Source organism: Scyliorhinus torazame, chromosome 16 (genome assembly GCF_047496885.1).
Source record: "Scyliorhinus torazame isolate Kashiwa2021f chromosome 16, sScyTor2.1, whole genome shotgun sequence".
Taxonomy (NCBI): domain Eukaryota; kingdom Metazoa; phylum Chordata; class Chondrichthyes; order Carcharhiniformes; family Scyliorhinidae; genus Scyliorhinus; species Scyliorhinus torazame.
In genome coordinates, this window is record NC_092722.1 from 37389447 (window position 1) to 37407608 (window position 18162).

General features: G+C 50.3%; 1 protein-coding gene across 2 annotated transcripts in view; it reads left to right on the forward strand.

Annotated features, from left to right (window-relative positions):
* arhgef19 (Rho guanine nucleotide exchange factor (GEF) 19) overlaps positions 1 to 18162 on the forward strand; it is a 162417-nt gene that overhangs the window by 84182 nt on the left and 60073 nt on the right. For both annotated transcript variants that reach the window (XM_072478287.1, XM_072478288.1), the window contains exons 3-5: positions 2781 to 3224; positions 17077 to 17209; positions 18007 to 18080. In XM_072478287.1, the coding sequence (XP_072334388.1) occupies positions 2781 to 3224; positions 17077 to 17209; positions 18007 to 18080 (651 nt within the window). The remainder of the gene's footprint in view (positions 1 to 2780; positions 3225 to 17076; positions 17210 to 18006; positions 18081 to 18162) is intronic.

An 18162-nucleotide genomic window follows, 5' to 3' on the forward strand; every position in this document is an offset into this window, starting at 1 on the left:
TGTCAAGAAACACCCCCGCTATTCAACGGCACTTTGTCGTTTTTTTTTACCTTGGTGAGGAACTCTTTAAGCAACCAATCACATTAAATAATTCTCACAGACAGCCAACCAGGATTTTTGTATTTGTCTGGCTCAGGAAACACATGTAGTCCGGTGTCGAGGTTAAATATCCATACAAGGGCTTCAGCTGGCATAGCATGAATGATTGTGATGTGACCAGGGATTGATCTCTGTAGGCAGAGGTTTAGCAGATGGGCAATGGTCTGACTTGGATAGCCACCGTCATAATTTGAGCTGTTTCTCATATTCCACTTGTGTAGCCAGTGGCCACATCTTTCCTGGCCCATTCTCCAGCACCTGAGGGTTGTCCAAATGTTCCAGGGAAGTTTGAAGCCTGGGACTTCATCACCCGGGTGAGTTGCCTAGTTGCTGGGTTGGTGATGTTTCCAGTGAACCAGGAGGGGCATCATGGGCAGTTGTCAGTTTTTTAAGGGTGTGGAATGCATTTCAGTAGGGGCTATGGATTTCAGACGGAGATTTTCTTTTTCATAACGTTTTATAAATGGGAGTGCTTTGTGAGCTGTCAGCCAGTGATGCTCTTTGCTGAGGCTAATTGTCCTGTGGATTTCAGGAAGCTTTGTGTGTACGTTAACACAGGCATCCACTCAAGCTGTGGTGGGCAGAGTGGCATAGGGCAGCAATGTGGCACAGTGGTTAGCACTGCTGCCTCACAGCTCCAGGGACCCATGTTCGATTCCGATCTTGGGCGACTGTCTGTGTGGAGTTTGTACTTTCTCCCGGTGTCTGCGTGGGTTTCCTCCGGGTGCTCCAGTTCCCTCCCACAGTCCAAAGGTGTGGAGGTTAGGTGGATTGGCCATGATAAATTACCCCTTAGTGTCGAAGGATGTGCGGGTTCGGGGTTGTGGGGATAGGGCGGGAGATGGGCGTAGGTAGGATGCTCTTTCAGAGAGTTGGTGCAGACTCGATGGGCCAAATGGCCTCCTTCTGTATGTGTCTTAATGTCTTAGAAGTGATTTGATTATTAATGCTTTTTATTCGCTGGTTGGAGGTTTTGTGAAAACGTATTCAGAAAACGTTCAACCAGGAAATAAAAAGCATCAATAATCAAATCACTTTTAAAAAATGTTACTGAAATTAAGATTGCAACAAACACACAGGGTTAAGGTAGAATCACATCCACAGTTACACCTCATTGAACAAGATGTGTTTCTAACAATGATATGTGAGGGGGGAAATGATCTGATTGCTGGAATTGGGTAGGGATGTCCACACATTTCTGTCTGTGCTGGAACAGTGAATGATTGGCCACAATTTCAGAAATTTCCCATCATTCCTCGCTGTTCGGAAGTCCTGCAATTGTGGTCAGATTCAGGATGACAATGATGGCTGGTGACAGCGTCACCATTGAAAGTCTCGCCAATTCCGGGCCACCGTTATGAGGAGGCGGAGTTATCCCAACTTCCACAGAGCAAGCGAAATAATAATAATCTTTATTGTCACAAGTAGGCTTACATTAACACTGCAGTGACGTTATTGTGAAAAGCCCCTAGTCGCAACATTCCAGCCCCTGTTCGGGTACACTGAGGGAGAATTCAGAATGTTCAATTCACCTAACAGCTCGTCTTTCCGGACGTGTGGGAGGAGCACTCGGAGGAATCCCCCGCAGACACGGGGAGAACGTGCAGACTCCGCACAGACAATGACCCAAGTGGGAATCGAACCTGGGACCCTGGCGCTGTGAAGACACAGTGCTAACCATTGTGCTACCGTACTGATGTAGGGGCGGCACAGTGGCACAGTGGTTAGCATTGCTGCCTCATGGCACTGAGGACCCGGGTTTGATTCCGGCCCTGGGTCACGGTCTGTGTGGTGTTTGCACATGCTCCCCCCGTATTTGCATGGGTCTCAGCCCCACAACCCAAAGATGTGCAGGGGAGGAGGATTGGCCATGCTAAATTGCCCCTTAATTGGAAAAAAAATGAATTTAGTACATAGAACATACAGTGCAGAAGGAGGCCATTCGGCCCATCGAGTCTGCACCGACCCACTTAAGCCCTCACTTCTACCCTACCCCCGTAACCCAATAACCCCTCCCGAACCTTTTTGGTCACTAAGGGCAATTTATCATGGCCAATCCACCTAACCTGCACGTCTTTGGACTGTGGGAGGAACCCCACGCAGACACGGGGAGAACGCGCAGACAGTGACCCAGCGGGGAATCGAACCTGAGACCCTGGCACTGTGAAGTCACAGTGCTAGCCACTTGTGCTACCGTGCTGCCCGTACTCGAACAAAAATTTTTTTTAAAAATTCTTCAGTGCGGGACATCGGCTTGGTCGAAACACTCAATTTGTGATTGGGTGAGACCAGGCTTGGGTTACAAAAAACTTTGCATGATGGTGGGGGGGGGGGGGGGGGGGGGGGGGGCATCCAAAAAGTTTATGGCGGTGTGGGAAGGAGACTGTGAGACGACTGAATCACAACATGGTGAAGAAGTAGGAAAGGTGAAGAAGTGGCAGACTTAGAGCTTTAGGAACAAGGGAGGGAATATTCATGGCACGACTGCCCAGAGCAGGTAAAATGGTGACAGATGTGAAAGGTTGTGATGGACAAGAGTGTGAGGTGAAGTTGCAGACGCTCCCGGGTGCAGAAGCTACAACATTTCAGATCATTGCTTCAAAATTCCTCGAGTACATTTAGCATTTGGTTGGAGCTTGTATGTCCTGCTTTTTGCTGACACAACTTTGTTATTTTTCCAGGGAGAAAAGTGAGAGTTTACTCCACAGATAGCCCAAGCGATGAGTCCTTCAGCAGTGAGAGCCTAGACTGTGGGTCCATATTTTCAGGGACCCTGTTCGACAATGACTTGAAAGACAATGATTTCCTAATGAACAGCTTCTCACTGGAGGATGATGCTGGACCTTCGGACGACTCTGCCTCCTCCGATGAGCTCCCATCGGACTCACTGCCTGGACTGGAGCCAGACCCAGAGATCCCATGCCACTTACCTGCCACAGACAGTTTGAGGCCGATGTCGTGCATCGCCGGCTGCATCGAGCAGGAGAAGCGGCGGTTTTCAGCGTCGGAACTGATAAACAGACTGCATCTCTCCCAAAAGAAGGTAGCGCAAGCTTTGAAACTCAGCAAGTCCCTGTCAGGAAGATCCATATCTCGAGAGAAGACATCCGCCCTCTCCTTCGAAGGTAAGGTTTAATCGCGAAACGCGAAGGTCTAATGATTTCTGCACTGGAAAACAGAATGGAATCAGGTAACTTGCATTTGATAGCATCCTATCATTACTCTCCCAACCGACTCAAAACCCATGCTTGAAATGTGGGAAAGGGTCAGCCATTTTGCACTGCGCAAGGTTCTACAACATGAAGATAAGATGAATGAGTATTAATCTTCCTTTTAGTGATGCTGAGGGAGGAATGTTGGCCACGACAACTCCACTAATTTGTAATGACAGACATCTGGATATGCAAACTAGAGAACGACCAGTGTAACAACTCTGTTCAAGAAGGTAGGGAAACTGAATGTGGATCAGTTAGTCCAACATCAGTTGCGTTACCCATTTTATCAAAGGCCTTTTGAAAGTCTAGATGATAGTTCGATTGATACTTCGACCAGCCACCAACTTTTTAACTTCCTTCCAAAACATTCAGCCAGCTTAGTAAGACAGGGCCTCCAAAGTCACATTGAGATTCCCTTTTCTTTCAAATCAATTATCAGTGAGTCTTGAATGATTCTACAAGCAACTTAAGAACATGAGAAAAAGGAGCAGGATTATATGGCTTGTTTGCTATTCAGTACGATCATGGTGGATCTTTAGCTTCAACTTCACTTTCCCACCTGTTCCCCATATCCCTTAATTCCCTGAGAGACCAAAAATCTGTCTATCCAGCCTTCAATCTATTCAATAATGGAGCATCCACAATCCTCTGAGGCAAAGAATTCCACAGATTCCCAACCAGCGCGTGTTTGCAAATCTCAAAACACTGTGTCCAACACTCGATGTAATTTTGTGATTGGACATTTGCTAAATAATTCTCAATGTGCTAAATTTTATGCTGGCATCCAATTTAAGATTGTCAGTGGACTTTGCAGTGTGCTGTATTTGCATGTACAGCAAGCTACATTTATTAATACACGGGGCCCTGTTCTTTGTAGCCAGAAAGAACATATACACACATTGCGCCTGTTTCAGCTTCACAAAATGAGTGATAGCCATTCACTGGTTCATACCTTAGGGCAATGCCTTGACCGATCAGGCAAAATTCTCCGGAAACGGCGCGATGTCTGCTGACTGGCGCCCAAAACGGCGCAAATCAGACGGGCATCGCGCCGCCCCAAAGGTGCGGAATGCTCCGCATCTTTGGGGGTCGAGCCCCAACCTTAAGGGGCTAGGTCGGTGCCGGACGAATTTCCGCCCTGCCAGCTGGCGGAAAAGGCCTTTGGTGCCCCGCCAGCTGGCGCGGAAATGACATCTCCGGGCGGCGCATGCGCGGGAGCGTCAGCGGCCGCTGACAGCTTCCCACGCATGCGCAGTGGAGGGAGTCTCTTCTGCCTCCGCCATGGTGGAGACCGTGGTGGAGGCGGAAGGGAAAGAGTGCCCCCACGGCACAGGCCCGCCCGCGGATCGGTGGGCCCCGATCGCGGGCCAGGCCACCGTGGGGGCACCCCCCCGGGGCCAAATCGCCCCACGCCCCCCCCCCAGGACCCCGGAGCCTGCCCGCGCCGCCTTGTCCCGCCGGTAAGGTAGGTGGTTTAATTTACGCCGGCGGGACAGGCATTTTAGCGGCGGGACTTTGGCCCATCCGGGCCGGAGAATCGCGCGGGGGGGCCCGCCAACCGGCGCGGCGCGATTCCCGCACCCGCCGAATCTCCTGTGCCGGAGACTTCGGCAACCGGCGGGGGCGGGATTCACGCCAGCCCCCGGCGATTCTCCGACCCGGCGGGGGGTCGGAAAATCTCGCCCAAGAAGCTTGGTTTAAAATTTTAAACAATGCTTGGCAGTTGACAGTCAGTCACCACTAGCTGCTACATTGCCCATGGCAACACCTCCTCCAATCTGAAGGGTAACTAGGGATGGACAATAAGTGCTGGCCTATCCAGCGACGCCCATATGCTGTAAATACATTTTTTAAAAAATCAGAGTCCACTTGCCAATCAATCAGCACTCCCTTCTCACACAGTATAAGGTTGTTATTTCCTCTGACGTTGGTATTCTTGCGAATGTTCTGATGAGTGCAAGACAAAAAGCTTCGATAAAATGTCCTTTTTCAGCAGTACTCAAATTCACAACCCTAACTGCTCGAGCCCTTATCCTGAGATTGTTCTCCCCCACTTCCCCATGTTCTAGGTTCCCCAGCCAGGGGACACAGCCTCTCAGTGGGCAACCTGCGGCCTGGGCGCTACATGCAGCCCACCTGGGCTCTGAGTGCAGCCCACGAGACATTTTGCTGACCGTTACCCACACGCAGGGTTGCCAGTTTCTGCTTGTTTTGGTCTGCGTGGTTCGTTTTCCTGCGGGTATGACTGAAGTGATTCGCACATAAAGTGAAGTGAAGTGAGGTACATGCTGATTGCTCACAACACTGACTGTGGGAGCCTTGAGCTCCCTCTGCGTACACTCAAAAAGCATTAGTATTCCTTTTTTTTCACCATTTGAAGTTGATGACAATTCTATGAAGATATGAATGATGAAGCATTTTCTATAACTTGTTGTGAAACATTCAACGTGGATTAAATGTATTTAGTCTTATTCATGGGGTCGTGGTTAGTGAACAAGGCCGATTTCAATCTTGCGGCCCACTGAGATGAAGGAGGGTCACTCATGCGGCCCATACACTAGCCTAGCTTGCCCATCACTGGTCTATCCTGTCAAGCTCCGACACAATCTTGTACCTTTCAGGAGGATCACCACTTAATCATTTGAACTGCAGCCTACAGCTGGAGTGAAACCCGTGAGCCCACAGTTACTCAGTCCTGACTAACTGCTTTTTAAAAGTATTGCCATCACACTCTGTGCAGCTCATGGGGAGAAGGCAAAGTAAAGGTAAAGTTGCCATCGTCCCAGATGACCATAGGCTGCTTTCCTGTTTGATGGAGAGAGCTGACTGATGGTGGTTTAACCGGCATGGGGATACGACCAGAACCCAGTGAGCTATTTAAATATACCAGCAAGCGAGCCTCCCAGCACGACCCACATAGTTTGAACATCTGCAGGCGTTTGCCGTAATGCACCAACAGCCCAATGTGTTTAAAGAGCTCCACCTCTGGTAAGGAACATTCCACATCCGCTTTAATGTGTTCAACTTCCAGCCTCAAGTCCATGTCATATTATTGACAAACCTCTTTCTGGGGCATAAACTTTCTATGATTCAGACTTTGGATGTCTCTAGTTAGCTCATTTGTTTTTATTTTGCCGTTGTGCCTTCCTGTTAAACCTGGATACATACACCGCTTCCTTCTGCTCAAGCATGGTTTGAAAAGCACGCCATTTTCCTCAAAGTTATTCCTGCCCAGGAATTAGCATTAAACACCAGTAGCTCGCATTAAACACCAGTAGTTCGCATTAAACACCAGTAGCTCGCATTAAACACCAGTAGCTCGCATTAAACACCAGTAGCTAGCATTAAACACCAATAGTTAGCGTTAAACATCAGTAGTTAGCATTAAACACCAGTAGCTCGCATTAAACACCAATAGTTAGCATTAAACACCAGTAGTTAGCATTAAACACCAGTAGCTCGCATTAAACACCAGTAGCTCGCATTAAACACCAGTAGTTAGCATTAAACACCAGTAGCTAACATTAAACACCAGTAGCTAGCATTAAACACCAGTAGTTAGCATTAGGTTTTCAGCTAGTGGTATGGTTTGGATCAGTAAGTTAAGTTTAATAATATTTACTCTTGGGCAGGTGTTTCCTCACTCGGAGTCACTGTTCAAAACTGATTCCCGTGTCTGATGTCCCCTAATTTCTCCCATTACATTGTAAACAAATGAATGTTTGTAACTGTTACCAATCTTTCACCTGTCCTGCTCTCAATTCTTCACGGATCACTATTGGGCCATGAGTATCCGGGAAGTTACTATCCCCTATTACCCGGATATTTCCCAATAGATTGTTGTTCCTATCCTGACTGTTTCTTGTTGGTGGAATTAAAGGTTTGGTCTTTATGTAGATTTTCAGATGATTAAGTACAAAAGTACAAGGCTAACAATATTCAGGTTCATCCTTTCCAATGAAATATGCCAGCTGGGGAAACTGTAAAACATTTTGGGAGGGCAATGGTTTGTGGGAAGAGAAGATACAATTTAATGCAATGTGAACTCAGATTGTGGATGCTATTTAACAAAACAAAACAGTCCCATTTTTCGGCACGAATAGCGGGATATTTCTCAGAACTGCAGCACCGAGAATGACCCTGTTATCAAACGGGACTTTGTTTTTGGGGGGGGGCGCCGCCCCAGGGCCTGACCCCTGGCACGGGCAATCTGCCAGCCTCGTACCTTTGTCAATGTCCCTGCTGGGGTGCCCAGGCGGGACTGCCACGGTGCCCAGGTGACAGTGCCAATGTGTCAGGCTGGCAGTGTCAAGGTGCCTGGGTGGCATCGAGGGGGATAGGGTATCACCCTGCCTAGAGCCTGACCACCCAGGGCCTCCAATCACCAGGGATGGGAGAGACCCCCCCAAGTGCCGACACGCCTGGTCCACGTTTGTGGAAACCAGTGCGAAACGGCACCACGGTGAGAACTCCCAGGCGAGGGCGAGATCCAGATTGCGACCTGGTGCAAGATGGCTTCTCGTGAGACTTAATGGCTTCGCCTCTTCACCGAGTTGGGTGCAAAGAGGCCGCTCGATCAGGCCCTACATATTTTGGGTCGAGAAATAAGGACACACCCAAAGGAAAGATGTTTAAAGTGTGTAAATAAAGGCAAGGTAGCTTAGAGGGGCGGAGTGGTGTGATGGCTAGTGTTCGGAGAGACTTCCCCATGCAGGAGGCCTCCTCCTTTTGGACCCAGTCCACCTCTGGTTCCCTTAGCCACCCCCGCATTCTCTCTGTGTTTGCCACCTAGTGTTAGAATAGGGTGTTCGTTAGGGTCAGGCCTCCCATGAACTGCCCTCGCTGCAAGATTATCTTGCATATCTTAGGGGCTGTTCCCTCCCCAAACGATGGCCATGATTAACTTGCCAACCCTGGTGAAGAAGGATTTGGGGATGAAGATCGGGAGTGATCTAAATACGAAGAGGAATCTCGGCAGCACGTTCATTTTGATAGGCTGTCCCCTTCCGGCGAGCAAAAGAAGGAACGGGGCCCTCTTGGCAGGTCCCTCTTCACCTCCTTCACCAGGCTGGAGAGGTTCCATTTGTGGAACCTCCTCCGGGTTGGGCCACTTGGATCCCCAGGTACCTGGACTTGGCTTGGGCTACTTTAAATGGCATCTCCTCCAGCAACGCCCCTCCCTCTTGGGGGCTCACTGGGAAGATTTCGCTCTTTTCCAGTTTGAGTTTGTAACGGGAGAGGTCACCGAGCTCCCGAAGGAGTTCTGTTATCTTTCTCATGCTGGCTAGGGGGTTCGACACGTAGAGGAGCAGGTCATCCGCAGAGAGCAAACCTTTAAGCTCTCTGTCCCCTCTCCGGATGCCCATCCGCCACTCTGCTGATCTAAGGGCAATGGCTAGTCGTTTGATAGCCAGTGCGAACAGGAGCAGGGATATCGGGCACCCCGGCCTCGTTCCCCAGTGCAACCGAAAATATAACAGGAGCTTCAGGCATACTTCAAATCCAAACCATTCAAGTACCTCCATTAGTCACCTCCATTGTACTTGATCGAAGGCTTTCTCAGCGTCCAGGGAGACGATCACCTCTGGTGTCCTCCTCCCGGATGGGGTCATTATTACATTCAGCAGGTGTTTAATGTTCACTGTTAGTTGTATGCCCTTGACAAACCCTGTCTGATCTTCTACCATCACTTCTCCCCGCCCTTCCCTCTGGCAGTCCTACCATTCTCAGGTTTTGCCGACGGGATCGGTTCTCCTGATTGTCGACTTTATCCTTCCACCCCTTCTGCGTCTTGAGCAGGCTCGCTACCTCGGCCTCGAGTGCTGCGATCTGGCCCACTTGGTCCGCAGCTGCTTTTTCGAAGACCCGTGACGTCTTTACCTGGGCTTCTAGCTTCCGCTCCATCTTGTCCATTGCCTCCCTCATGGGGGCCTTCGCAGCTTCCACGGCCGTCTCGATCGCCGGCAGGAGATTTTTCCTCATCTGCTCCCTATGTCTCTGGAGCTGGGAGATGATGACACACTTGTCCATCACGGCCTGGGCCTGCGCGGGGAGCTCTGCGGTGTCGACCCTCCCCGGTTCCGTGCCCCCATGTGCGGTTCCCAGCTCCGAGGCTGTGGATTCCCTCCCCTCGTCTTTACTGGCTTGTCGGCTGGGGGGCTGATTCCTTTCCCATCCACTTGGCTGTGAGGTCAGTGGGGGGGGGGGGGGGTTAGTCTGGGGGATTATGAGTACTTCTGGGGCCTGTTTGTTGGGATTATAAGGCCGTAGTCAAAGTTCTTAAAGAAGAGCCACCTTTCATGTGACCACTCAGCTCATGGCCACCCGCAATAGGGATCCATTTTGAAGATTAATTTAGAGCAATCAATTCTTTTTTTCCCCAAGAATTTTCAAAATATGAATTTATTTTTTAATTATTTAAGCCCCAGGTGAGAATCAAATCCCTCACTGCAGCAGCGGAGTATCTGCAGTTCTTTCCGACTGTTATCCTTGGGCTCCGTCAAAAGATCAGAAGCGTTCCCTCAATATTTTTCTCTTATCGATGCTGTGCTTATTTTCAGTTTCTGTTTAAGGGGCGGCGTTCTCTCGCAGAGCGGAGACTCGGTGCCAATGGCGGCGGTGTGGTTGGTGCGGGCAGGTCTACGCGGCCGGCCCGCCAATTCTCGGCCCGGGCGGCCGTGGTAAAAACGCCGAGTCCCGCCAGCGCCGTCCGTACCTGCTCTGGGCCGGCGGGACCTCGGCGTGGGAGGGTCGGGGGGGGGGGGGGGAAATGGGGGGTCCGACCCCGGGGAGGGCCTCCGAAGTGGCCTGGCCCGCGATCGGGGCCCACCGGTCGGCGGGCCGGCCTCTCTAGCTGGGGGCCTCCTTCCTTCCGCGCCGGCCCCTGTAGTCCTGCGCCATGTTGCGTCGGGGCCGGCGCGTTGATGGAAGCCACTTCGCGTGCGCGCGTTGGCGATTGCACCACTTCGCAAGCGCGGAACCCGCGGCGCCCAGTTCACGCCGGGATCAGCAGCTGCGGACCAGAATTAGACGTCGGGTCGGCCCATTCACGCTGTCGTAAAATGCGACGGCGCTTACGGCAGCATGGACACTCTGCCGCGGGATTGGAGAATCCCGCCCAAGGTTTCCAATATTCACAATGGTTTTCTTTGTACTTCGTATCATCCTTTTTTTAAAAAATGTTTTTATTCTCCATTTTCACATTTTCCTTCAAAATTTACACCCCACCCACAAACAGTAAACGGTAACAAATACAAAATCAATCCCCTTAACAATAACAATGATCCCATCCTCCCAACACCCAACCAACGGCCCACCTGTCAATATATGCATCCAATAAAACAAACCCTCCCACGGTGGCAACAAAAAACAAAGGAGAAAAAGAAAAAGGAGTCCGGGACCGCCAATGGTCACCACTGACCTATAGAGTCCACTCCCCCTCCCCCCCTACACTCAACGCCATCCAACCTCTGAAAGAATACCGTACATGATACCCAAGAGTTGTACATCCCCACCCCCCCACCCCCCTCCCCCTCCAACTCCTCCCGTCCACTGCCCTCTTGTAAAACTCCTCCCCCCCAACCTCGGTTCCTTCCCCCCCCAACTTTCCACCCCGGCTAGACCACTCGGACCCTGTTCTGCCAGGCTCCGATGGCCGCAGCCCCTCCCCCCACCTCACTCCCGTTCACTGGCCGGCTTAAAACGGCCAGCGTGGAGGCCCCCGCCCGGGTCCCTTTCCCCCTTGCCCGGCCCTAGGAAAGTCCAGAAATCCCCTTTTAGTACACAAACCCCGCATATCCACCTACACCCCAAAGAGCCCTCATTTCGAGTGAAAGTCCCGTCCCTTCCCTTGTCCAAATATATACCACATTGGCTCCTTTAGTCTCTACACCCGCGCGCAGTGAAACAAAAAAGAAGAAAATACAGTCATGAGGTTACATCAGCACATGGGCATTCCTCAATTTGTCAGTTCTGCCACAGTCCTTCTGCCTTCGCAAACTCCTCCGCTGCTTCCACCGTTCCAAAATAAAAGTCCCTGAGCTTATAAGTCACCCTCAGCTTCGCTGGATATACAATGCCGCACTGCACCTTGCTAATATACAGTGCCCTCTTCACCCCATTGTGCCCTCTTCACCCGGTTGAAGGCAGCCCGCCTCCTCGCCAGCTCCACTGTAAAGTCCTGGTATACACGTATACCAGCTCCAGCCCACTGCACCACCCGCTTCTGCTTGGCCCAGCTCAGGACCTTCTCCTTCACACTGTACCTACGGAAGCACAGAGTCACTGCCCTTGGCGGCTCACTCGCCTTTGGTACAGGCCTCCACGACCGATGAGCCCGATCCAGTTCATATCGGGAGGGGTCCTCCCCCTCCCCCAATAGTTTCGTCAGCCTCGCGGCAAAATACTCAATCGGCCTCGGTCCTTCAACTCCTTCGGGCAGCCCCACAATCCTCAAATTCTGTCGCCTGAATCTGTCTTCCATTTTTCCTCGCAGATCCTTGTTAATGTCCATCACCTTCCGCATCTCCTTCCCCATCGAGTCAAGTTGATCACCGTATTGCAATACCGTCTCCTCCACTTCCTTCAGCGCCTCCCCTTGCTCTCGCACCTCCGCCACTGCGCTCGCACCGCCGTCCTCACCGGGGAAATCGCCTCCTCCACCAGCGCACTCGAAACCTCTCTCATCTCCTTCCTCACCGTCTCCATGTATCTTGTAAACTGCCTTTCGAATTCCGCAGCCATCACCTTAGTTATTTCTTCAGCCGTAAGCAATGCGGCCTCCCCTGGTGCTCCAGCCTCCATTTTCCTTGGTGACCTCGCGGTGACCTTTCCACTCCCCGACGGACCTTCAGCTGTTTTCTTTACGGACGTTTTCTTGCTCACCCTCGACATTTTTCTTCACTGTGCCTTCACTGTTTCTCCCTGCTTTTGCTGCCTCCGTGGACCCTGGGACCGGGCTTAAAGCCCCGAAAATGCCGTTCCCGAACAGGAGCCCTCCATTGTGCGGCCGCCTCCCGCCCGCCGTCACCGGAAGTCCCTACTTCGTATCATTCTTGGTGGTTGTCATGGAAATGCTTCACATTCGATGCCACTCAGTGCTCATGTTTTTACTCTTCATTCTCAGCAATGATCCTCACCGCAGGCTTTGTTTCTTCAACTCACCTCTTCCACTGTGCTTCCTTCTTTAAGATGCACCTGAAAACCTACCTCTTTGACCAAGCTTTTGATCACCTGTCCGAATATCGCTTAAGCATATTTGTGACACTAAGAAAGATTATTATTGCATCTCCTCTCGTGCCTCGGTATCAAATTTTGTCGGACAGCTTGTGGAAAGTGTGGGGAACTCCCTCACACACGTGCCTGGCTTCACTGTCTCTGGAACACTGCCCAATCATCTCATGAATCTTATTTTGAGGGGTGTGGCGGTGTCTGATATTTGTCATTTGGCCTTCACATATACAACCTCTGCTTGGTATTTCCTGGGCTTGTGTGTGAATTGTGTGTTTGTGAGTGTGAGGGAAGTGTGTGCGTCAATGTGTGAGTGTGTGTGAGTGAAGTGCGCATGTGTGAGTGAAGTATGTGTGAGTGAAGACTGTGTGTGAGTGATGTTTGTGTGAGAAGTGTGTGTGTGAGTGAAGTGCGTGTGATTGAAGTGTGAGTGAGTGAAGTGTGTGTGAGTGAATTTTGAGTGTGATTGAAGTGTGCGTGTGTGAGTGAAGTGTGTGCATGTGAAGTGTGTGAGTGAAGTGTGTGAATGAAGTGTGTGTGAGTGAAGTGTGTGTGAGTGAATTTTGAGTGTGATTGAAGTGTGCGTGTGTGAGTGAAGTGTGTGCATGTGAAGTGTGTGAGTGAAGTGTGTGAATGAAGTGTGTGTGAGTGAAGTGTGTGTGTGAGTGAAGACTGTGTGTGAGTGATGTTTGTGAGTGAGTGAAGTGTGTGTTTGTGAGTGAAGTGTGTGTTTGTGAGTGACGTGTGTGAGTGAAGTGTGTGTGAAGTGTGTTTGTGTGTGAGTGGTGTGTGCGAGTGAAGTGTATGTGTGTGGTGAGTGTGTGTGTGAGTGAAGTGTGTGTGAGTGAAGTGTGTCTGTGAGTGAAGTGTGTTTGTGTGTGAAGTGTGTGTGTGAGTAGAGTGTGTGAGTGTGAGTGAAGTGTGTTTGTGTGTGAAGTGTGTGTGTGAGTGAAGTGTGTGTGAGTGAAGTGTGGGTGTGAGTGACGTGTGTCTGTGTGTGAGTGAGTGAAGACTGTGTGTGAGTGATGTTTGTGTGAGAGTGTGTGTGTGAGTGAAGTGTGTGTGTGTGAGTGAAGTATGTGTGTGAGTGAAGTGTGCGTGTGCGAGTAAAGTGTGTGTGTGCCAGTGGTTTGTGTGAGTGTGTGAGTGAAGTGTGTGTGTGTGAGTGGTGTGTGTGTGAGTGAAATGTGTGTGTGAGTGAAGTGTGTGTGCGAGTGAAGTGTGAGTGTGCGAGTGAAGTGTGAGTGTGCGAGTGAACTGTGTGTGTGTGAGTGAAGTGTGTGTGTGGAGTGTGTGTGTGCGAGTGAAGTGTGAGTGTGCGAGTGAAGTGTGAGTGAAGTGTGTGTGTGCGAGTGAAGTGTGTGTGTGTGAGTGAAGTGTGTGTGTGAGTGAAGTGTGTGTGTGAGTGAAGTGTGAGTGTGCGAGTGAAGTGTGTGTGTGCGAGTGAAGTGAGTGTGCGAGTGAAGTGTGTGTGTGTGAGTGAAGTGTGCGTGCGAGTGAAGTGTGAGTGTGCGAGTGAAGTGTGAGTGTGCGAGTGAAGTGTGTGTGTGAGTGAAGTGTGTGTGTGAGTGAAGTGTGTGTGTGCGAGTGAAGTGTGAGTGTGCGAGTGAAGTGTGTGTGTGAGTGAAGTGTGTGTGTGCGAGTAAAGTGTGTGTGTGCCAGTGGTTTGTGTGAGTGTGTGAGTGAAGTGTGTGTGTGTGAGTGGTGTGTGTGAGTGAAGTGTGTGTGAAGTGTGTTTGTGTGTGTGTGTGAGTGGTGTGTGCGAGTGAAGTGTGTGTGTGTGGTGAGTGTGTGTGTGAGTGAAGTGTGTGTGAGTGAAGTGTGTCTGTGAGTGAAGTGTGTTTGTGTGTGAAGTGTGTGTGTGAGTAGAGTGTGTGAGTGTGAGTGAAGTGTGTGAGTGAAGTGTGTGTGAGTGAAGTGTGGGTGTGAGTGACGTGTGTCTGTGTGTGAGTGAGTGAAGACTGTGTGTGAGTGATGTTTGTGTGAGAGTGTGTGTGAGTGAAGTGTGTGTGTGTGAGTGAAGTGTGTGTGTGAGTGAAGTGTGTGTGTGCGAGTAAAGTGTGTGTGTGCCAGTGGTTTGTGTGAGTGAAGTGTGTGTGTGTGAGTGGTGTGTGTGTGAGTGAAATGTGTGTGTGAGTGAAGTGTGTGTGAGTGAAGTGTGTGTGTGTGTATGTGTGAAGTGTGGGTGTGAGTGAAGTGTGTGTGTGTATGAGTGAAGTGTGTGTGCGAGTGAAGTGTGAGTGTGCGAGTGAAGTGTGAGTGTGCGAGTGAACTGTGTGTGTGAGTGAAGTGTGTGTGTGAAGTGTGTGTGTGCGAGTGAAGTGTGAGTGTGCGAGTGAAGTGTGTGTGTGCGAGTGAAGTGTGAGTGTGCGAGTGAAGTGTGTGCGTGAGTGAAGTGTGTGTGTGTGAGTGAAGTGTGTGTGTGAGTGAAGTGTGTGTGTGCGAGTGAAGTGTGCGTGCGAGTGAAGTGTGTGTGTGAGTGAAGTGTGTATGTGCGAGTGAAGTGTGTGTGTGAGTGAAGTGTGTGTGTGAGTGAAGTGTGAGTGTGCAAGTGAAGTGTGTGTGTGCGAGTGAAGTGTGAGTGTGTGTGTGTGAGTGAAGTGTGTGCGTGCGAGTGAAGTGTGAGTGTGCGAGTGAAGTGTGAGTGCGAGTGAAGTGTGTGTGTGAGTGAAGTGTGTGTGTGAGTGAAGTGTGTGTGAAGTGTGTGTGTGCGAGTGAAGTGTGAGTGTGCGAGTGAAGTGTGTGTGTGAGTGAAGTGTGTGTGTGCGAGTCAAGTGTGAGTGTGCGAGTGAAGTGTGTGTGTGAGTGAAGTGTGTGTGTGAGTGAAGTGTGAGTGTGCGAGTGAAGTGTGTGTGTGCGAGTGAAGTGTGAGTGTGCGAGTGAAGTGTGAGTGTGCGAGTGAAGTGTGTGTGTGAGTGAAGTATGTGTGTGAGTGAAGTGTGTGTGTGCGAGTGAAGTGTGTGTGTGAGTGAAGTGTGTGTGTGAGTGAAGTGTGAGTGTGCAAGTGAAGTGTGTGTGTGCGAGTGAAGTGTGAGTGTGTGTGTGTGAGTGAAGTGTGTGCGTGCGAGTGAAGTGTGAGTGTGCGAGTGAAGTGTGAGTGCGAGTGAAGTGTGTGTGTGAGTGAAGTGTGTGTGTGAGTGAAGTGTGTGTGAAGTGTGTGTGTGCGAGTGAAGTGTGAGTGTGCGAGTGAAGTGTGAGTGCGAGGGAAGTGTGTGTGTGTGAGTGAAGTGTGAGTGTGCGAGTGAAGTGTGTGTGTGTGAGTGAAGTGTGTGCGTGCGAGTGAAGTGTGAGTGTGCGAGTGAAGTGTGAGTATGCGAGTGAAGTGTGTGTGTGAGTGAAGTATGTGTGTGAGTGAAGTGTGTGTGAAGTGTGTGTGTGCGAGTGAAGTGTGAGTGTGCGAGTGAAGTGTGTGTGTGAGTGAAGTGTGTGTGTGCGAGTGAAGTGTGAATGTGCGAGTGAAGTGTGTGTGTGAGTAGAGAGTGTGAGTGAAGTGTGTTTGTGTGTGAAGTGTGTGTGTGAGTGAAGTGTGTGTGAGTGAAGTGTGGGTGTGAGTGACGTGTGTCTGTGTGTGAGTGAGTGAAGACTGTGTGTGAGTGATGTTTGTGTGGGAGTGTGTGTGTGAGTGAAGTGTGTGTGTGTGAGTGAAGTGTGTGTGTGAGTGAAGTGTGTGTGTGCGAGTAAAGTGTGTGTGTGCCAGTGGTTTGTGTGAGTGTGTGAGTGAAGTGTGTGTGTGTGAGTGGTGTGTGTGTGTGCGAGTGAAGTGTGAGTGTGCGAGTGAAATGTGTGTGTGAGTGAAGTGTGAGTGTGCGAGTGAAGTGTGAGTGTGCGAGTGAAGTGTGTGTGTGAGTGAAGTATGTGTTTGTGAGTGAAGTGTGTGTATGAGTGAAGTGTGTGTGTGCGAGTGAAGTGTGTGTGTGAGTGAAGTGTGTGTGTGCGAGTGAAGTGTGTGTATGTGAGTGAAGTGTGTGTGTGAGTGAAGTGTGAGTGTGCGAGTGAAGTGTGTGTGTGCGAGTGAAGTGTGAGTGTGCGAGTGAAGTGTGTGTGTGTGAGTGAAGTGTGTGCGTGCGAGTGAAGTGTGAGTGTGCGAGTGAAGTGTGAGTGTGCGAGTGAAGTGTGAGTGTGTGAGTGAAGTGTGTGTGTGAGTGAAGTGTGTGTGTGAGTGAAGTGTGTGTGAAGTGTGAGTGTGCGAGTGAAGTGTGTGTGTGAGTGAAGTGTGTGTGTGCGAGTCAAGTGTGAGTGTGCGAATGAAGTGTGTGTGTGAGTGAAGTGTGTGTGTGAGTGAAGTGTGAGTGTGCGAGTGAAGTGTGTGTGTGCGAGTGAAGTGTGAGTGCGAGTGAATGTGTGTGCGAGTGAAGTGTGTGTGTGCGAGTGAAGTGTGTGTGTGAGTGAAGTGTGTGTGTGCGAGTGAAGTGTGTGTGCGAGTGAAGTGTGTGTGTGCGAGTGAAGTGTGAGTGTGCGAGTGAAGTGTGAGTGTGGCAGGGCCTCTTGATGTTCTGGGTAGCTCACTGTTCCCTTTCTTACATCTTGTTCACAGATAGACGGAATGCAAAGCAAAAGAGTAAGTCCCTCATCTCCATCAACAGAAGTGTGTCTCCGAAGCCACAAAGAAGTGGCCTCATCTTTGACAGTCCTCCGCCCAGCATTAGGAAAACACGCAACATTCCAAGGTAACATCTGGGCTTGGTTTACAGACCAGCATCTGGGGACTCAGAATAGACGCTAACTCCTTGGACTGGATCATGCACTGGGAACTGGGACATGGAGATATCAGTCTGAGATGGCACGCACATCGTTTGTGATTGTGATCTTTAGGTTAATCACTGATTAACAGACAAACTCACGCAATTACTCACACACATATACACTCAATCATACATTGTCACACACACTCATACTTTGAGTTCGCCCGTTCTCCTCCGGGTGCTCCTCCCACAGTCCAAGGCTGTGTCGGTTAGGTGGGTCGGCCATGCTAAATTGCCCCTTAGTGTCCAGGGATGTGCAAGTTAGGATATGGGGAGAGGGCAAGAATGGACAGGGGAGTGGACCTGGGTAGAGTGCTCGTTTGAGGGATCGGTGCACTCGATGGGCCATGTAGCCTCCTTCCATGGACCGACACACACAGCTACTCACTCACAAATACACTCAATCATACATATTAACGCACACGCTCTCACAATGGCCTCACACACGTGCATTGTCATCGTCCCCACACACATACGCGCACACACTTGCAAGTAACACCCTCACACTCTCCCTCATAAACACTCTAGCACTGGTGTACAGTCACTAATGCAGCAACTCAGGCAAACTCCAGCACTAGTACTAACAATAGAAATGTTCATGATAAAGATTCAGAGGAGTGTCTGAAAGCCCGGACAATGAATATTTCAAAGTGACGCCCTGTGTGTTAGAGAAGGAACGACGTTGAATGTGACCTGAACCTGTTTCTGCTTCCGTTGTTCAGGAGAGTGGGATCAGAAGGAGAACTGAATGCAACGAAGATGAACGAAAGGAGACACTCCAGGTTTCTCCTGCACTGTGAGTAAAAGTGAATTCTCTGCTCTTTCCTCCTCATGTCAATTTCCTGCATGAAGGTACATAAAGATTCCAGGTCCTGCCC